Genomic DNA, 19,937 nt, shown 5'->3' with positions numbered 1-19,937 from the left:
GAGACCTTTTTCCACATCTGTCATTTATTTTGCTAGAATAATAAGAGTACATAGAGAGGTGGAGCCAGCTCCAGGGTCCTTACCTCTAACTTTTTAGCTCACATCCTCATAGTAACAATCTTTTTTCTTTAGTATTGAAAAACTTGTAGGACCTGTGAATTCTGTGGTGACTTGGGTGGCACTATAATTCAAATGTCAGAGTCCTTTGTGTGAGACTAAGGAAATGGCATTCTGCTCCCATTTCTGTCACTCACTTGTTAGGGAATGGTAGTCAACACATTTCACCTCTTTAGGTTTCAATTACCCCTCTGTAAAACATCCTGAAACTCATAGTTTTTGAGATCCGCATCTGAAAAGGGCTACTAAAGAGAAGCCATTAGTTGCTCTTCTAACCTACATTCCACACCAACCCTAGATAGGCTACATCCAAGCTCACAGAGAACTTCATAGAAGAAAGGTGATCCGGCAACACTACCACCTTCCACCAGTACCAAGTGGACCCCTCTGTCCTTTGCTTCCTAATTGCCCGGGATTCTGATGTCTAACTAGAGGTTTACTAATCCCATTTTAATGACTCTGACAGAGGACACAGGGTTATGGTTTTCTTCAAGCTATGAGTATAAAATTATTTGGGTTTATCCAAGAGGCAACTGGTGCGTAACTTCTGGTCTTACCTTCAGCCCTGGCCTTCTTGCCAGGTGGTGGCAGGTATTTCATAGCAGGGCGGTGTTCTGCATCTGTAAAAGCAAGGAGATGTATTGTTATGGATTCACAGATGGGGACCTTCTCTGTCTGGGGGCATGAGGAGTGACAAAGGTGATTTTGTTTAGGAGGGAAAATGGGAGACATTTGACCAGCTGCAAAATATTGCAGAGCTGTTACCCACACAAACACCTCACTGTTCATCCCCCAGTAAAACCAGGAGGAAACATGTAATGCCCTTGTAAGAGTGCAAGATGCTGGAGTTATGCTTCAGCTATGCTCCTTTGCTCTTGACAATGGCTTTGGTGGGAAAGGCTGGCAGTGTGATTAAAACCTTCCTCAATAAACTGATCTCACAGTTGTGCTTTCATCTTATTCTGTCTTTTGGTCTCAAGATACCTTTAATGAAGGGCAGCAATGCATTAATTCTTACAGTTTTATACACTAATTTGGGATGTCTGGTGCCTTCTTTTCTGAAGGCCTCTTTTTCTTGTTCTCCTGTCTCACATGAAACACCCACATAATTCACTGTCTTTTCCCAGACACCATCACATTTTCTTTTTTCTATTTAGTAAAGCAAATTTTTTACTCTGCACTACATAAGCACTGTGTGTTTGACATGAGTATCTAAGTTTATTGACAACAAAGGACCTTTCTTCCTCACAGAAAGGTAGGGGAAGAGCTATAAATTACAAAGCATGAATGCACTTCTGGAACTGCGTCACTCCTGCTCAGTTGATATATGGTGTTACCACAATCTTAATTTCTCTCTGTTTCTGAATAATCAAGAATTGTCAGGCTCAGAACTGTTTATCTTTAGGTGTGAGGAGTCAGGCATCCCCAAGAATGGAGGTGATATACCAATATATTTCACATTGGAAGAAAACAGTGAGAACTCATACTCTGCTGCTCCAAAGCACCCAATATCAGTAACACCATAGTCTGTGCATCAATTTAGCTTACAGGCATGATTCTATATTTCTTATTTTGTGAGGAAACTCTCAAGTTTACTATGCTGAATGATCAATGCTAGCATATATCACTGAAGTCGGAGAAGCTTTTGACAACGGTCTTCTTTCCTCATAGAATCATAGAATGGTTTGGGTTGGAAAGGGCCTTAAGATCACCTAGTTCCAACCCCCTGCCACAGACAGGGACACCTTCTACTAGACCAGGTTGCTCCAAGCCCCATTCAACTTGGCCTTTAGCCCTGCCAGGGATGGGGCAGACAAAACTTCTCTGGGCAACCTGTGCCAGTGCCTCACCACCATCACAGGGAAGAGCTTCTGCCTAAGAGCTCATCTCAATCTCCCCTCTGTCATGAATGAACTGTTCATTCTCTTCTGGGATGAAAAGTAATTCTCAAGAAATCTGCTTTCTTTAGCTGTTGCAGAGTGGTTGTACCTTTGGCTCCTCAAGTGCAGAACAAGCCTGGGGTATTTGCCTCAGCAAGTTAGGCACCACAAATAGGTGGCCACATTTAATTGGGATAGATCTTGGCCTCTGTTTCTAAGTTTCTCTTATATACAGAGACAAAACCTACAGTATTATTTACTGGTCCTGCCAACTACTGTAATATCAATTTAGTATTTATGGAATACCTCAAGATCTTTAGAGAGGGCACCAGGCCATGCCCACATGAAATTAACAGGCTAACTTGTAGATGACCTCAACTAGCTCCTGCTGTTTTCATATCCCTCATCATTACTCAGTCAAGCACAGAATTTAACCCCAAATTATTACACTTTTCTGTGCCTGAGAAAAACTCATAGCACTGGATTCCTTTGTCCAGGTTCAATAAATTCCTGAACACCTTATACCTAAGGACATTATAAACAGTAAAACCATGTTTTACCAGTTACAAACTCTGTCTCTTTGAAGAACAGGATGGCTTGCCTGAATGTCACCTCTGGGGTCAGGGCCATTACTACGTGTAGAAGACCGCCACTTTTGCTCAGCTTCTCCCTCCATTGTGTTAATCTCTCCAATGCATCTGCAAGAACTCTGAAGGCATTGATCCGCCGTAATGCACACACAAGGACTGGGTTTGACATTAGTGTATCAAGGCTGCTTTGCCAGAAAGTATCTCCAACTTCAAAAGGGGTTACTTCTTTGGCCTGACATCGAGTGAGGTGGGACAACCATTTGAGACCAAGGAGCTCAAATCCCAAACCGGGTTCTTCTGCAGGTGAAGAGAAATCTGTTTAGCATCTGTTTAGTTGATAGCACGTGTTTCATAGAAGCTCTTTTTCTTTTGGAGACAAATGTTCTAAATTCACATGGATTTTTTTTTACTAGACAAGTTCCAAAGCTTTGCCCCCTGTTGCAAAATGTACTGTAATGCAGATACAGAAATGTACATGGAAAATCCACAACACACAAATGATAGGAAATTACATTACAGTGAAACTAAAGATGAGCTATCTGGGAAATCAACAGGGAGCCATGGAGCATAAGTGTCATGATTTAATTAGAGAACACAACTAACAGAGAAGAGTTGAAATGGAGAAAACACTGGTAACACTGAGAAAACACTGATAACAATGTGGTTTGACACACTATAATCCATAATCATAGATCCTTTACCACCTCTCATGATGTTCCATTTTAAGCTATATTCATTATAGTAATAAGCTACAATTTAACACTTACTTGTCTCTAAAGTAGCTTAAATGTTTCTGTGCTTGTAAAGTAGACTTACGTCCCATGTAGCAAGATATCTAGGGGCTCAATCCATGAATGCATGCTGCTGGAAGTTTCTGCCAGCTAGAATCTCCTCGCTTACATACTATGGAGTAAGTGATGCAGAACTTATTTCATAATATTGTTTCAAGAGAGTACAATACACATAGTATAAGACAGGGTGCTGGACTCCTGCCCTTTATGAGTACACTCCATGTATTATTACACCTTGTTGCTATCTGTATCATGAACTTATCTAAATCAATAATCCTGCTTAGCACTTGCCCACACTCTTCATGCTTTCGTGAGCACTTAATGGGGGGAGAGCATCATTATTCCTCCTGTGTGCATGAGGAAACACAGCATGAAGTAGGGAAGTGTTTTGCTGCTGAGCACAAAGGATGTCAGTGGACAAAATAGAGTTTGTGACTCCTGAATTTGCATTGCTGTGCCCCAATTACACAGCTGCTCTGTCTCCTGGTACTCAGGAAAAGAGCCTGTGCTCTGGGTTACATAAAAGGCTTCGTAAGCCTAAGCACAGCTTTCAATTAATTTGACACTCTCTGAAGAACATTATGCCCACCTGAGCTGTTTGCAATATGGAAAGTGGCTTTGCCCATAACTAACTAGCCATGATAAATTCTTCAGCTCTTTATGCAGGTAAGCAAAGAAACCTGTCCTCCTTCCTCAGGCCCTTTCACCACATGTTTCACTATATTCCTGCTATGATAAAAACAGGATAGACAGGATGAACTTTTCTGGCCAACTTCTACAGCCCTCCCCAAGAGCTGGAAATCACCTGGGCTCTGAGACTGACTATTGGGCCCAGGAAGAAGGATCTGGTGAAGGAGCTCTCCAGCACTCTTCACAGCATCTGTTCCAACCACTGTCAGCATGACAACTTGCTCCATTTCAGGATCAGAAGCATAGGTTCGATTGCAGAAAAAATCCAGAGGAATGTAATGGGGCTCTGGCACTGCACTGAGGCTTCCTCCTGCACACAGAGATCATCAGAACAAAATGAAAACAAATATCAAGACTTTCAGTGTGAAGTAACTGACTAATTCTCAACTGAATAAGGGGCAGTGCCTCACCGTGATACCACTCCTCATGCTGCAGCTCAGTGCAGCCTGAAAAAGGATCATGCGTGAGCAGCAGCATCACAGCAAACCCTCACTGATTAGGCACACTCCTTAACTGGAAGGCCTTTTTGCCACATAAAGCAAATGTATTCCATTGTAATTTTGATATCCTTATTCACACCATTAAGCAGAGTTGATAGATCTGTACTCAAATGATTGAAGGCATCAGTTTCAGATTGATAATTAATGACTGACTTCACATTAAATTGATACTTCATTTGTATTCTAGGACATTACATGGCATATAATGGAGGACTAAATTGGGGACTGGTACAATAGCACGTGGATGTCCACATTTCCATTGGGAACAATGTAGCTTGCAGAATCCCCAGCCCATCAGAAACCTGTTTGATTCTATACTGTTTCACTACATGATTATTAAGGAATTGTACAGATTAACAGTTATTTACTTAGTTATTCCTACATATTAACATTCCATGGTGCTACAAAATGGTGAATGACATGCATTTGATAATTATTTTTCCTTATGATTTGTGGGAATTTTGTTTTGGAAAGCAATATGCTTCCATTAAAAAATCCTGATATCCCAAGTTTAGAATAATGTACCTAGTTAAATAAAACTATATTAACCTACTGAATACATAACAAAACACTATCCTGTAGTTAGTGAAATAAACATGTGATTGCCATGACTCCCAAGTAAGTGTCTAGAACTAGGAGGTTTAAGACTCTCCTACCCGTCTGAGTCATAGAGTTATAACAGAAAACATATTTACTTGCTTTTTTCAAGTCTTATCAGTTTCTCAGCTTTGAATGAATGAGTTCCTGAAGTGAATTAAACTACAGAAACTGAAATTAAGAACATCTAAGCGAAATGAAAAAGTGCTTTCCCTGCATCTCCAGAAGAACTACAGCTGCCGACAGTTATCACTGCAGCAAATTCTAGTTTAACACTCTTAACCGCCAGTCAATCACAGTTCAGTAGTTTGACTTCACTTGAGACTACGGCAATAAATACAAATTGATTGGTTGTTAGCTTTTTAATTATGGCTTAAGGCTTAACTGGTTGTAATAATGTCACATTTGAATAATTTATTTTTCCACATGCTTTTTAATTTACTTTACAAAGGTATTTCCATTTCATTTTTCTATTGATTCTTCCATCATTACCCAGCAATAGAAGACATCTAATGACAGTTAGTATGACTGACAGACAGCAGAACACTAAATGAGTTATTATAGACAAGCATATTCCTAATGAATTCCTAATTCAGAAAAATCTCCTAATAAGGTTGCCAGACCTTGCAAAACCCAGAACAATGCACTTCCCATAGCTTTGACCTACCCAGTGCCTGCAGCAAGGTCCCGGTGTAAGGAGCCACATGAAACCACATAGAGGGGTTGGGTTGGGCAGTGGGAGCCTGGCTGCTCTGCACATGGCTTTGCTTTGCCAGTTCATCCATCAGTCCTACATACAGAACAGAACAAAATATGAGGAATACCGAGTTCTGTGATGTAGTCTGACATGAAAACACTCTCCTTATTGATACAAAATTAAATCAGTATTTCACTGAGCTTATTTTCCGGATTTCAGTGACATTATCAAATGTTTGGATTCATCTGATCACAGTTCCATTACAGAGATGTTAATGAGGGTCATGCTGAGCTTACTTAAGAAATATGAAATGCACCTTAATCATCCTCTCTCCCCAAGATCATGTTCAGTTAAAGCAGGGCAACAGCTGTTGAAAACGAAGGCTTGGACACAGCTTTCTCTGGAAATACCTCTGCTTTGTGACCAGCATCCCAGTCATTTCTATTACCTTCTACCTGCTGCTGTGAATCAAAACATGGAATAAATGCATCAAAGATGCTATACTGCTCTTGACTTATAAGAAGTCTCTTAAATAAGGTGGTGCCACAAGTAAGAGAATTCACAAACCTTGAACCCAGTGCTCAAGTGCAGGCCCTCAAAGTGCAAGGCCAGTATCCTGCATCCCTCCCAGAACCATGTGGCCTGAGAGGCGTCGCTAGGGTGACACTAAGAGCTAGAAAACAGCAATCTCCCAGTTCCTGTTCTCCCTCTAAAAGGTCTGGCTATGCACAGGCAGTGCATTAAGGCACCAGCATACAGTTCACTTCTACAATTAGTTCAGCCTTCTGTAATAATATTTCAGACCACAGTTTCAAAGCCTTGTTATTTTTTAAATTACTTTGTATACATTTTATTGCTTTCTACCATACAAGCCTGTCAAAAATCTACTGTAGTGTAGCATGAGGAATGGATTATCAGTGCTAGAGGCTGATCACAAACCCTGGATGTCAAACGTAGCTCTGACCGTGAATTTGAGCCTGTACCACTGGCAATCACATATCTGCTTTTCAAAATTCAGGTGTCATGAGTAACCAAACCACAGCAGCAGCATTGCCTGCTGTTTACTCAATGTGTGGCAAAAGGTAAAGCTTGGACAAAAATTTATGGTGTTTGATCCTCAAGACAGAGGTCCAATATCAAGGACACTTACCTTTGCTCTATTTCAGGAATGGTTTGCAATGATTCAGCAAGGATTTGAATTTTTTCTTACTTTGACAATTGAAGAGCAGTCAAGACCTTGAAGGGGTAAGTGCTCTTCAGGGGTACTGATTACAAATGCAAAACTTCTTAGTGTGGTATTTACCCTACTCAAATTTAGTGCTATTCTACACTTCCCAGAGACCAAACCAAAGCTTGTGTGGCAAGAATGTCAGCTTTCCGTAAGAAATGGCTCTCTACAGTAAGGGACAATGTTTACCTTTCCAGAATATCTTTTGCTCCAGTGCCCACCTATATATTTCTAGTGGAAATTTCCCTGTGCAAAACATGTAAACACTGTAAACATCATCTGTGGCACTCTGAGAACAGCACCAGAAACTGTACTACTTTAATGAGCAACTTTCCTTGGGTCTACAGGCAGCAGGTGACACAGTGCTGTGATTAGTCTGCTTTCAGAACATTCTGTGATTAGACTTAGCAGAAAAAGCAGAGGCCTTTTTGAACTGTCATTTTTATACACACTTCTGAATGTTCTTTTCTCTTGTGGATAGATTAAAGGAAGCAATTGAGCAGTGTCTGAATGTCTCCATCATGTGCTATTTGAAGTGGCGTTAATGGAGGGGTCAGCAACAGTGACCCTCTGCTCTCAGCGGTGGTGTCTGAAGGGGGCATGCAGGAACGAACAATCCTGCTGCAGGCAAAGTGCCTGCTGCCAGAGCAGGAAGAAGCAGGCAGAGCAGGGTTCTTTGTTCCCTACTGATCATCCCTGTTGCCTGTGATCTTCCCTGCTTGAGAATAATGACAGCTTATCCTTAAGAGCCTTTTCCTGAACCAGAGTCTCAGAACAGAGTCTGATTCAAGTAAGATGATTTGGGGCAGCAATTTTTCTAGTTTTTGGCAGTCTTTACTGTTCAGTTCAGAGTTACAGTTCAGATCCTTGGAAGTGACAAATACACAGAACCCAGGGCTGAGGTTGGCAGCATCAGATGCTATCCTCACATACCTATATTTTGCTACCCTACCTCTCTGTGCAGTAAGAATCCCCAAGAGGAGTTTATTGAGGTGATGAAACCAGGCCCACTAAGGAGCCTCAGTAGGCAGGAAGCCAAGAGACAAAGCTCACCAATTCAAACAGAAGAGGTTTCAAGTCAATATAAAGGAAAAACATTCAATAAGGATGGTCAAGCATTGGAACAGAGGCCCAGAGAGATGGGGGAATCTCTGTCCTTGCAGAATTTCAAGACCTGACTGAAAAAAGCCCTGAGCATCCTGATCCAAATTTATTGCTGATGCTGGATTGAGCAGGACACTGGATGAGAGAACTTCTAAGGTCTCTTCCAATATGAATTACTTTGTGTTCAAGAGGACTCCAGTGCTAAAGATCAAACACCTGGCATATATCAATCTGCTCTGTTGGATATGTAGCATTGACTGAGTTACACCTTGGTCTGGAGGTACATACAGTAAAACTACCAGGCCCTGCTATTCTCAATAAATATTCCCTGCAATGCAACAGCCATGGTTAGTCTGCTAATGTTTAGCTCACATGCACTGAAATGCAACCCTCCTTTTCCCAGGTTGTTGAGCAGTGGAGATATTACCTTTCACCAGTGCAGGAATGTGATGACAAGCATTCTCCTTCCTCAGCAGCAAAACAAGACAGTGCATGTGTGTTTCAGCAGAGAACTCTCCTCTTGCAGAACTGTCAGGAGAACTTGAAGTCTTGCTAGGGCAAAATACAGCAACCTGAAATAATGAGGGCCACATTAAACTACTAATTCCAGGTATAATTATTATAGGGCTCAAGCAAAAAGTTACAACAAAATACACCAGCTGAACCATAGTAACTTCCAATAACCAGGTGTTCATGTGTCATCTATTCAGGAGACAAACTTAATTTAAACCTCAGGGAAGAGGCTTAACATAAAAATGTTCTGCCCTGCAACTGGGCTAGACCAAAACCACAACACCTATAACTCAGCTGATATGTGATGCCATCCTGTCACTCATGCAAAAATGATCTTGAATCCCAAACAAAGGGATCATTTTTCAGAAACATTTAGCTCCAGACAGCACACTGAAGCAATAGTTTCTGTTGTTATTCTCTTGAATGGCCATTTAGGAGCATACTCAAAATGTTTGGCTATTTGTGCTGTAGTATTCTGTAGATAAGTCATGTTTATTCCACAAAATATTATGGGCACACAAAGCATTATTCCTCAGGCTTGATCACAGAACAACTAGAGAAGAGAGGAGTTGTACTCCATTTAGTTTGCAAAATGATGCATCTCCTGATTGACATGGCAAATGACTCTAAGCATGGCAATTTAGAGTAAGGGGTCCACTCCTCGGTAAGAGAAAGTGTCACAGGATTCCTGGGTGATTTATCATGTTAAGAAGTGCAGATCTGGACTTCTTGCATATGTTAAGCTTGACTGAAATCTTGTATCTATGATTATTGTCGTTTCCTTCAGCTGACTTGTCAAAATGCCAACTGCACTCTAACTCAAATCTACCATCAGGTTAGAGCTTCAGAGAAAAAGAAGAAAAGTCATTATTTTTGACAATAAGAAAGCTCTTTTTGCAATCCATCTGGAATGCATTAAACCAGGAGACTTCATGCTGAAAGGCCATAAGCAGTCCCACAGGGACTGTGAAGCACACAATCAAACATGAATCTGTCAGACAAAGACTATTCTCCTGAATACACACCTTTGCAGATCTGAAACTGTTGTTTTGGTTTATGGGGCTACTGTATGCTCTTGCTTATTTTGAGGTCAGTGGTAAAATTCATGTCTGCCACTTGGAGTAGGCAAACATGTAGGAGGAGGAGGCCCAATTATGAATTTACACTTCTGTTCTCAGTGAGAGGCTGAGGCCTGGTGGGATTTTCCTACTAAAGAAAAATGATACAAATTACGCAGCTGAGCTGTGCGTTCATTACAGTACCTGACTTCGTGTCATGCTCAGCACAGCACCTTGCTCAGGTGAAAGCTGCAGCTGTCTGACTCCTTGCAGGACAAACCCCCGATGAGTACAGACTGAAATCACATTACCATATGCACAAGGAGATATCACAGGTGACACCATCAAAATTACATCCCCTAGATCAAAAAGACGGTAAGAAAAGCAGCATATTATTTTTACAGAAGCTATGGTATCACTGTGAGACAACTCTGACAGTGGCTAGTTCCAACTTGATCCACATCCCAAATAGTGACACTGTATTTTCTAGTTTATTTGCTCTATCCAGCTCATAATGACTGCTGTCAGATGCCAACCTAGAATGGCAAAGCTTATGGCATCATCAATAATATCTTTATGAATCATCTACCCTAGACAGTGCATCTCATCAGGTCCATCTAGCTATCTAATAGCTACTCACCTACCTTTGGGGTATCTGTGCTCTTAGTTCATATCAGTCCTTGCCAAGCTGTTTGAGCTGTTACCTTTCTGTTTCCTCTTGTTCCTTCTTTACTCTTGTCTTAAACCTTTCCCCAGAGCTTGCCTTGCAGCACAAGCTCCTGAATCTTTGGACCAGTCTGTGATCATAACCTCACCTCACTCTTTGGTTTGGTACCTCCTGTGCTCCTGTCCTTGGTTATTATGATAATGGTACCAGCTTTCTCTCTCCTACCCAGTTCTCATCCACTAGGTCTGGCTGCTCATTCTCTCCTTCTATCCCTCATCCCAGTAAATAAGGTCATAGAAGCAAATGGAGTTTACATAGGGTTTGAACCTTGGGTTTTTAAGCTCCTGTTTTCCAAGTTGAATCCCAAACTCACTGCCTTTGGTGACAACAGATGCTATGAGCCAACTTAGGGGAAAGAGCCTACAAGACCTCCTGAGCAGTGTCTAAGCCCCATTTAGGTACTACAGGACAAGCTCAAGACTTTTCCTTGAAGCCTCTGATCTGAGGTCTTCACTTTGTTCTGATCTTATCATGAGTGTCTGCTTTTAACACCACCTTCATTACTACACTGCCCTAGTCCTAATATAGCTTTTCATTCTGTACCCAATGTACATTCAGATCTCCACAGCCTGCCAAGAGTGAGCTCTGAAGAGAAATCCTCAGTATCACTTCTACATGTGTTTTCTCTACACTGTCCCATTATTTCTTTTTAGCTCTAATCAAATGATATAATGAGGTTGGAGTATTTTAGTCTCTGTGTCCCAATTACACTTGTGATTTGGGGGCAGGACTATCAGCAGTGAATGTTTCTTTTGGTTATGGGCTTTATATAGGGATATCTGTACCCCTAGGAATCTGACCTGGTAGTTCAAAGCCATGGCAACAAAGCAGGGAAAGCTTATGTTTATTACCAAGGATGGGACAGGCAGGGTACTTTGCCTAAAATGTCTGTTTAGGTTTATGGCTTTAATTCTGCTGGCTTTGAGCCAGACTGACATTAGTGCCACATTAATTATATATGAACTGACAAAATTCAGAGTTGCAGGTGGTAAGATTTTATTTCCTCTGTAGTTGATAACACCTTTAAAACCCAAGCATCTTTTATGTAATACACATATTCCAAATCAGTTTTGAACAGTCTGGTCTAGTGGAAGGTGTCCCTGCCCGTGGCAGGGGGTTGGAACTGGATGAGCTTTAAGGTCCCTTCCAACCCAAACCAGTCTGGGATTCTGTGAACAAGAACACGCGCTAGGGTTGGTAAAAGTTTGATTACTTAGGAGGGGCAGATATACTTCGTGGAAGCTGCAGTATATTTGTTCTGAATGTTCCGCATGGGTTTATCTTCCTGTCTCAAAGACAAGCTGCTGGAAACCTGAGGGAAGGAGTCAGTGAGTTTCCTTTCCTTTAAACACCCAAGGGTGTCTGCTCCCAGACCACATTTTCAGCTTCTCTTCCAAGAGTCACGATAGAGTTATCTGAGGAGCAAAGCTTGAAAGTGACTTCCTGAGTCCAAATACAGATGGAACGTGGTGTGGTGTAACTCAGCAGCCCACATCAAATGTGAATCATTAATGGCCATAAAAGGAAGGGGAGGCAGAGATTGTGACTCATTCCATCAGCAGGAACCAGCTGCCATCGATACCAATCCCAAATAACAAAAAGCCGATGGCTGTCTGCCAGGCTACCTGAGTTATACACCATTATAAGAAAGAGACAAGGGGGATTTGGGCAGGATCAAGTGATAGCCAGTTAATATTAGCCCTGTGAAGTACTTTTCTTTGTGATTGTGTGGTCAGTCTTGCCCTAAATGAAGTCTTAACCATTTCATCCCCTCAACAACAACTCTTCAACCAGTAGAGGTAGGTGATCTCTAATCAGATAAACATGCAGTTTAAGGGCACTGATAATTCTTTCACATGACTGTTTCTTTGCAGAGCAGGTCCCTATGTGCAGAGATTTCCTGTGGGGTGTTGTCTTGTTTTTTCTTTTTTTACCCTTCAGTGAAAGCTAAGCAGCCTACAGGACTCCAGCAGCTCCTCCCACAAGGAGAATGAGGTGATAATGCTCCTCTGTCACTTCATTTTAGGCAGCAGTGTTTCACTAGAAATTCATTCCCACCTCTAGAATTGGCCAGGTTACAGCACTGAGCAATCCAGTGAGGCAGAATGTCCTGACACAGGTCCACTGAAGTAAGGTAATATTGTCAGAGAAGAACCATAACACCTCACAATTCATTCCCTAACACTGACCTTTGGTACTTGAGACAAGCACTGCTGGAGGTTGAGACAGCACCATGCCCTGGAGATCAACCTGTTCTTCTTCTGCTTCTGCCGTAGTTGACAAACGGCTACGTGAGCTAAGGAAAAGCAATAAATATTAAAAGCTGTTACAACAGGTTCTGACTCAAACCTACTTTCTGCAACAAACCCAGGGCCACAGAAGCTTCTTTGGTAAAACTACTTTACTGGAAAAGCCATTTCAATCCCTTGATCATAACATGACCTGCCTCAAGATCACTCTGACTAAACATCTTTTTCTATTACTCCCCCCCGGGCTCTCTGTGTTCAGTTAAAGATAGCTAATGCAGAGCAGCCAGCTTGGCAAAGAAATCTGGGAACTGAGCAATGTGTCAAGCCGCATCACCAGAACTTTTCCTACCCACAGATACATCATAGTTGCTACTCACTTTTGGTTCTTTAGCCCAAGTTCAGCCAGTTTTAAAGGTTGCTGTTGGACAACACACACAACCAAGTCTGGCAGAGATGCTTGTGCCATTGAAACCTCCACAACATCCTTGCATACCCGAAAGCACAAATCACAGCACGGTGAACATAAGGTGTGGTTCTGAAAGCCAGAAGCTAACAACTCAGACTGCAGTGTGTGAAACTGTTTGGCTGGGTCTGGGAAGCACAGGCTGCTCAGGCAAAGCTGCCTGCCTCATCCTCTGACACCACTGAGCTGGCAGGAATACATCCTGCTTTTTCAATTCCAGGAGACCATGGCATTTGCAAGTATAATCTGAAAACTGCAATCTGAGTTGCAGTTTGTACCTTGTCTCCCCATGGACTGAATCACCAGCATTAGGAGAAAGACAAGTGCATTATTTAGAATGTAGTGGTGCTCTGGACTGGCTAAGTTATACCAGACGAGCAGAATTCATCATCTTTGTAAGATGAAAAAACCACCCCTGAGGAAAATGAACAAATAAATAAAGAAAATGAAACTTTGCCAAATTTATTTTTTTCAAATCTTTAAGGTAAAAATGATGAGAGTTCATGGCCCAGCAGAACTGAACTCTGACACACAATCCCTCCATGAGCATCAAGTTAATTCTACATGGATGCACTTTGCCACTCTGCAGAGAGCATCAATGGGCTGTGGATTCCCCCACCTCTAGCTTGTTGCCACTGACCCAGTGTGCCACATGGCATCCAGTATCCAGGATGAAAAGGGATCTTTAACACCCTGCAGCCCTTCCCCGGCACCAGGCACAGCTGGAGGAGGTTTAAAATCAGTCTGATCAGCTGGATATGGGACAGCAGGTACAAGAGCAGATGCTGCAAGGGTATTAATTACATGCCTAGCTACCAGTAAACAAGTAGTGGGGAGCAACTGCAAGAGCCTCACATCTGACACCTTGACACACGTATTAGGTGCTGCAGAGCAGACTGTCCTGTGAGAGAAGGACGTCTGCACAGAGTTGTAACTGGTTTGGAACTATAAAAGTAGGAAGATTGCTCCCACCCTGCACTTTTGTTCACTGAGACCTTTAGCAGAAGGCTGGTAAAGACAGAGTATGGCTAGCTGGGTGCCTGCCTGGCCTCCATGTCACACTTTGCCAATGGAAACCACCATGATTCAAAACTGTGCAGGGCCATCACCTTGATCTGTCGCACTGGGAATCTGGATGCAGGATACCGGCATGCAGTGCTGATGCAGCAGCCCTCCCTCCAAACCAGAGGCAGAGCTCACTTTGTGCATAGCTGTTCAGGAGGGGCAGGTGGACGAGAGGATCCTCTGGGCTTCTGCAGTAGATGGCACTGATGAAGCTGCAGTCCGTCATGCTGGCCAGCCGTGGGGCCTGTGAGGTGCTGCACGCTTCAGACCCTCTCACACCCAATGCCACCACTGGTGGTACCTTGCCTGTCTTTGAAGTACAAGAAGAAGGCAGCTTTCCTGTGAAAGACAGACATATATGTGACTACAACACGGAACAACCCATCCCGAGGCTGTTCATTCCACTCAAGTGCTCTTTTCAGATCTGTCATAACTGGACTTCAACCTACTAGCTACCTGTCCTGTGGGTGACAAGCTGGCAACCAGCTGGATGTTTTTACACAACAGTAAACCTGAGATTATTCAAGGTAGTCTGTTAAAGAAAGAAGAGCTGGTTGCCTCAGATTTGCCGTGCCAAGGAATGTGCAGGTTATTTACTATGGAGTAGCTGATACCCTAGAAGTCAGCACTAACTTCTTGTACAGGAGGTATATTCCACCATGAGGAATGCTGGAGGATTGAAGGGAAGAAAGAACAAGAACACAAGCCTCCAAAGAGAGATGTTTTCTGTGATGTTCATCAGATATGAGAAAACTGGGAAGGGGATCACAAACTGGAAATCTGCAGACTTCTTTTCTAGATTATCTCCTTCTGCCTCCAATACAGATTTTGTACTATGATGTCAGATGACATATCCAGGCAAATATTTGATTGGGCTCCTTTATTCCCCTGCCAGGACTTGTGCTGAGGCTTCCTTTATTTCCTGTAACAACTCTTTCTTATGTCTCAGGCAAGCCTTTCTCTATGTCTACTGTCAGCATAGTTGGGGCTCAGTAAGTAACCCCAGAAACAGAGCAAATTTGGCTCCTCTTCAGTTCTTACTGCAGATGTCAGAAAAAGATGCCAGGTGTGTCTTTTTTTTCCCCTGAGGGATTAAAAACATTTTCAATTACCTCATTTGTTGCATAAGAATCAGAAGCCAGAACATAAATCTCCAGAGTAGGTAGATAACAGAGAAACTGGCTGTATATATTTAAAATAATAATTTTAAAGTTTTCAAGCTAAGGATGCAGATGTAATCTACAAACTCACATAAGCAGTTCTCAGTTCAAATGAATTGTCTCTTCATACAAAATGTTCCTAAATAATGGTGCATGGTACAGAGCATTGAAGCAGATCTGCTGCCTGTCATCTCCTAATGACTGCTGATTTTATGGTTTTCTTACTCATTTCTGGAGTCCTCAATTTCTCCAGCTAACAGTATGAATGTATTACACAGCACTGAGCCAACCCCAACTGCAAGCCTATTTCTAAGGCAGTCTGATCCTCTTGTTTTCAAATGTAAAAAGGGAGTAGGGAGACAAGAGAGTTTTTCTCTGATTAAGCTGGTCTTCACTCACCACCTGCCTGAGGAAAAGGAAGCCCATTTCTCTCAGCCTGCCTATACCTTTCCCCAGGAGAAATAGTTTGCCTGTATTTGTGATGGTGTCACATACAAACCTGCCAGGAGAACTTGTTAGCTTAAAAGGAAGTACAAGCCACGCTAGAACACGGGCAATCTCTATACTTAGCAGCTAATGTAACATCTGTTGCTCTACAGTTATATTGCATTAGCAACTAATAATATTCTGGACATGCTTTAAGAAAGATATCATTAACTCTGTTTTAGAAATGGAAAAACAATAAAGACCTGAGTGGTGCATGACAGTATGTGAAAACACTGGAGTCTAATGTTAAAGACTCAGTGATTTGAGTTCAGAGACCAATATAATTTCTGTTTACCTTATCTTGCTGGTCTCCCATCTCAGCCCGGCTTCTCTTCGCAAATATGGTATTTTGGTGATGGCTTGTCAGCCAATGCAATTACAGGACAGCTAGATCAGTACTTTTGCCATGCTTCTTAAGTCCCATGGACAACAGGATGTGGGAAATTGTGGAAGGAAAGGCTGGATTTTCTGCAGCTAGAACAGTCAGGAAAGTCACTGGGAACTAATTTAGTATATTTAACTCACACAAGTAATCCTGGAGCTCAGGGCACTGCAATCTGGGAAAGATCACTGCAAGCTGATCTTTCAAACAACTGAAGTTGTTTGAGACACAAAAATGTATCAAGAGTTAAAAATTCAACTCCTGGATATTCAATACAGGGAACAGAAGGAAAGAATCAGCCCAGAATCTTCTATCATTTCTTTTGGGAAAGAGATGGGAACTGATAAAGCAACATTCTTGTAAATCTGATACCCTCTCCCCCATGTCCACAGCATCACATCACTCCACCTTTGTACATTCACAGATCTTTGCCTCCACCTCAGTATCAGCACATGATGGGACCTCTGAAGGAAAACCAGGCCTCACCTGAGCAGGAGAGCAGCACATCCTGCTGAAGATAGAGCAGGTGGAGTCCACAGGTATTCAGACCCTCACTGAGTACCAGCTGCAACATGTGATGGGTAGCTGGGGGACTTTGGAAGAGCCCTTCAAACAACAGCACCATGGCAACCTGAACAGCAAGAGCACATTGGAAAAGTGAATTAAATGCTTCCAAGCCCAAAACAACCACACAGCTGTATCTTTACTGCTCACCTTTAGTTCCCATGCTTTACCCCCATTGTAAAAGCGACAAAGAGGCTTTCTTTTATGTTCACACGCAATCCAGCTTCAGATCGAATTACAGATAGTTATGATACTTATGATTAACTATTTCTGTGGATATGACTGTGCCTTTTGTCACATAAACCTACTAGTAAAAACCTGCAAGTTCTCTGGGGCAGAGCCTGAAGCGCAGCCTTCCTGCTGTCAAACTTCACGTAATACAGAAAGATGGTTAAATAATAATAGACCAACTGGTTGTTTCTTTATACCTAGATAAAAATGTCAAAACCAACATTAAAAAATACAAAATTAAAAGGCAGACACATCACCGGTTCCGTACCACATTTACATTTTGAAATCTTCTTTACCAGACCAATGCAATTCAGCCTATCCTGGTCTGTAGGAAAACATACACCAAAACAGACTGAATGTCTATACCCAAAAGGAAGCAAATTATTATTACTTTTTCATCAGAAGAAATATTCTTTCAAGAAGCAAGCTCCTTATGACAGGAAGTTGTGTGGTGCTATGGGTAATAAATCGTCCAGCTGTAGATCAGACAAGTGTGATTGGAATGGCCTCAAACATGTGCATGGTCCTCCTGGAGAGAAGACAACTCAACGCTCTCCCCAGCAGCAAGCTTTATGGCTGCAGTGAATGCCAAACGAATTCATCACTATTGGACACTTCAAATGAAATGCTACTCCCCCATAAACACGTTATGAGGCTTATACAATCATGATAAATGAAGATATAAATTTACTCAAATCATAAAAAAGTGGTCTAATTAGGAATAAAAGCTCTATTTCTTCATGTTTGTCTAGCTCAGGCTCTCCTGCTATTAACCCAATATTCAGCAGCCAGCAAGGAAAAAATTTTCTGTGGCTGCTCTGAGTCCCTGGGGCTCAGCTGCCCGGGCTCAGGGCCAGCTCTGCTAATGCAGCTCTCCAGCACTGCACAGCCTCAGCACCAGCCCTGCTGCCTCTGCTTTGGCACCAGGCACTTGCCTTTGCCCTCTGTTGAGCTTTGCTGCAGGTACGCCTTGACCGAGTCTCATAGGATCACAGGCTGGTTTGAGTTGGAAGGGACCTTAAAGCTCATCCAGTTCCAACCCACTGCCACAGGCAGGGACACCTTCCATTAGACCAGGTTGCTCCAAGCCCTGTCCAACCTGGCCTTGAACACTGCCAAGGATGGGGCAGCCACAGCTTCTCTGGACAACCTGTACCAGCAGCTTACCACCCTCACAGGGAAGAACTTCTGCCTAAGACTTCATCTCAGTCTCCCCTCTGTCAGGTTAAAGCCATTCCTCCTGTCCCTACAGGCCCTTGTCCAAAGCCACTCTTCAGCTTTCTTGTAGCCCCTGTAGGCGCTGGAAGCTGCTCTAAGGTCTCCCCGGAGTCTTCTCTTCTCCAGGCTGAACAAGCCCAGCTCTCTCAGCCTAGCTCCAGAGCAGAGCTACTCCAGCCCTTGCAGCATCTCCATGGCCTCTGCTGGACTTGCTCCAACAGCTCCACATCCTTCTTATGTCACAGCTCACTAATTCTGGCTGTTACCCTAACCCACAGGCTTTCTGGTTTGACCTTGTCACTGTGGACTCTTTGGCTGAGCCTGGTTACTGCTGCTGGACCTGCTCTGCTTTTCTTGCTTAGATACTATGGGACTGCATCCTCTCTGCTCCCAGCTAGCCTTCCCTTACAGACCACCCTGCCCTTGCGGCGAGAGGCCTGTACAGACCCACTCCAGCACTCCTGAGGCACACTGAGGAACTGTAACAAAGACATAAGGCATTTTCCAACTGTGCATAAGGTATCCTCAGCTCCTAATTGTGGACCTCCAGCACCTTCCAGGAGCAAGCCTGGTACATCTCAGCAATGGCTCAGGCTTGAACTGCTAAGTGTTGAGAGGGAACTTCGTGTATCTGCATCTCCCTGAATCAACACTAACAGGAAACTGAACTCTGTCAGATCAAACATGCTGTTTGGTATTGCACAAGAGCTAAGAAAGGTAAGTTACTACAGTTAACAAGTTATTGTGGTTGGAGGTCCAGTGTATTTTGGTATGTACTCCTAAATATGACCCAAGTTATCCTAACCTTCTCTTCCTCTGTGGTAAACCAAGTAGAACTGCATCCTACTTGTTCATACAACACACACAGTTACTGTAGGTCAGGTGGTACCAGAAGCTTCAGAATTAGTTTTTTTGAACATTTCTGAGCACAAGTTTTAGATAAGTTGTATTATATATTGGCTTACAGTCAAGTGGGTTTAGGCTATCAATATTCTGTCTCCTGTTACTGATTTGCACCCTAGCTGGTAGCAATTTCTTCAACCTCCTCATTTCATAGTTTAATCTTCTGCGGCTCAGAGCAATCAGCACATCAATACTGATGACACAAAATACTCATCTGATATATTTAGGTCTGAGTGAGAAATACTTCAAGATCAGTATTTGTACCAAACCTCAAGATTAAAATATTCCAGGCCACTTAATCATCTCTCATCTTCCCACATAAGTCTTCCCATAAGTCAGAAAGGAGTGGTTTGGGTTGGTTTTTCTTTTACCTTGGTGTCTGTATCTCTGCAAGCCTCGATGTTGCTGCTATTGGGGAAGTATTTGTCATCAGTTTCAACTGTTTGCCAGTAAAATCCATTTGGCACTGCAAACACCTTTTCCACTGCCTGAAATGCACAAAGGACATCTCTTACCTGTATGTTGTCTTGATCTCCTAAAATAGGGCTAGGAGAAAAGATAGTATTTTATGGCTAGAAAGGACATTAATGGATTAAGCTCGTTAGTCTATCATTGTTAATCTATCATTTGCTTTCTTACAACCATACCTTTAGCTCCAATTAAATAATATACCAAAAATGTGAATCTGGAACTATTTCTGGAGACCCCGAACATTCCCAGGATC

At 42.6% G+C, this 19,937-nt stretch overlaps 1 protein-coding gene across 1 annotated transcript in view; it reads right to left on the bottom strand.

Moving 5' to 3' along the window:
- Nucleotides 1-19,937, bottom strand: part of DNAAF8 (dynein axonemal assembly factor 8) — a gene marked incomplete at its 3' end in the record, with an annotated part of 94,415 nt that overhangs the window by 27,704 nt on the left and 46,774 nt on the right. The window contains 10 exon segments of the mRNA XM_080618949.1: nt 675-737; nt 2,558-2,884; nt 4,184-4,378; nt 5,833-5,955; nt 8,622-8,766; nt 9,970-10,124; nt 12,682-12,788; nt 14,314-14,608; nt 16,784-16,928; nt 19,585-19,701. Of these exon segments, the coding sequence (XP_080475075.1) occupies nt 675-737; nt 2,558-2,884; nt 4,184-4,378; nt 5,833-5,955; nt 8,622-8,766; nt 9,970-10,124; nt 12,682-12,788; nt 14,314-14,608; nt 16,784-16,928; nt 19,585-19,701 (1,672 nt within the window).

This window comes from Psittacula echo (assembly GCF_963264785.1).
Source record: "Psittacula echo genome assembly, chromosome: 5".
Classification (NCBI taxonomy): Eukaryota; Metazoa; Chordata; class Aves; order Psittaciformes; family Psittacidae; genus Psittacula; species Psittacula echo.
This window is presented reverse-complemented; position numbering and strand designations above follow the sequence as displayed.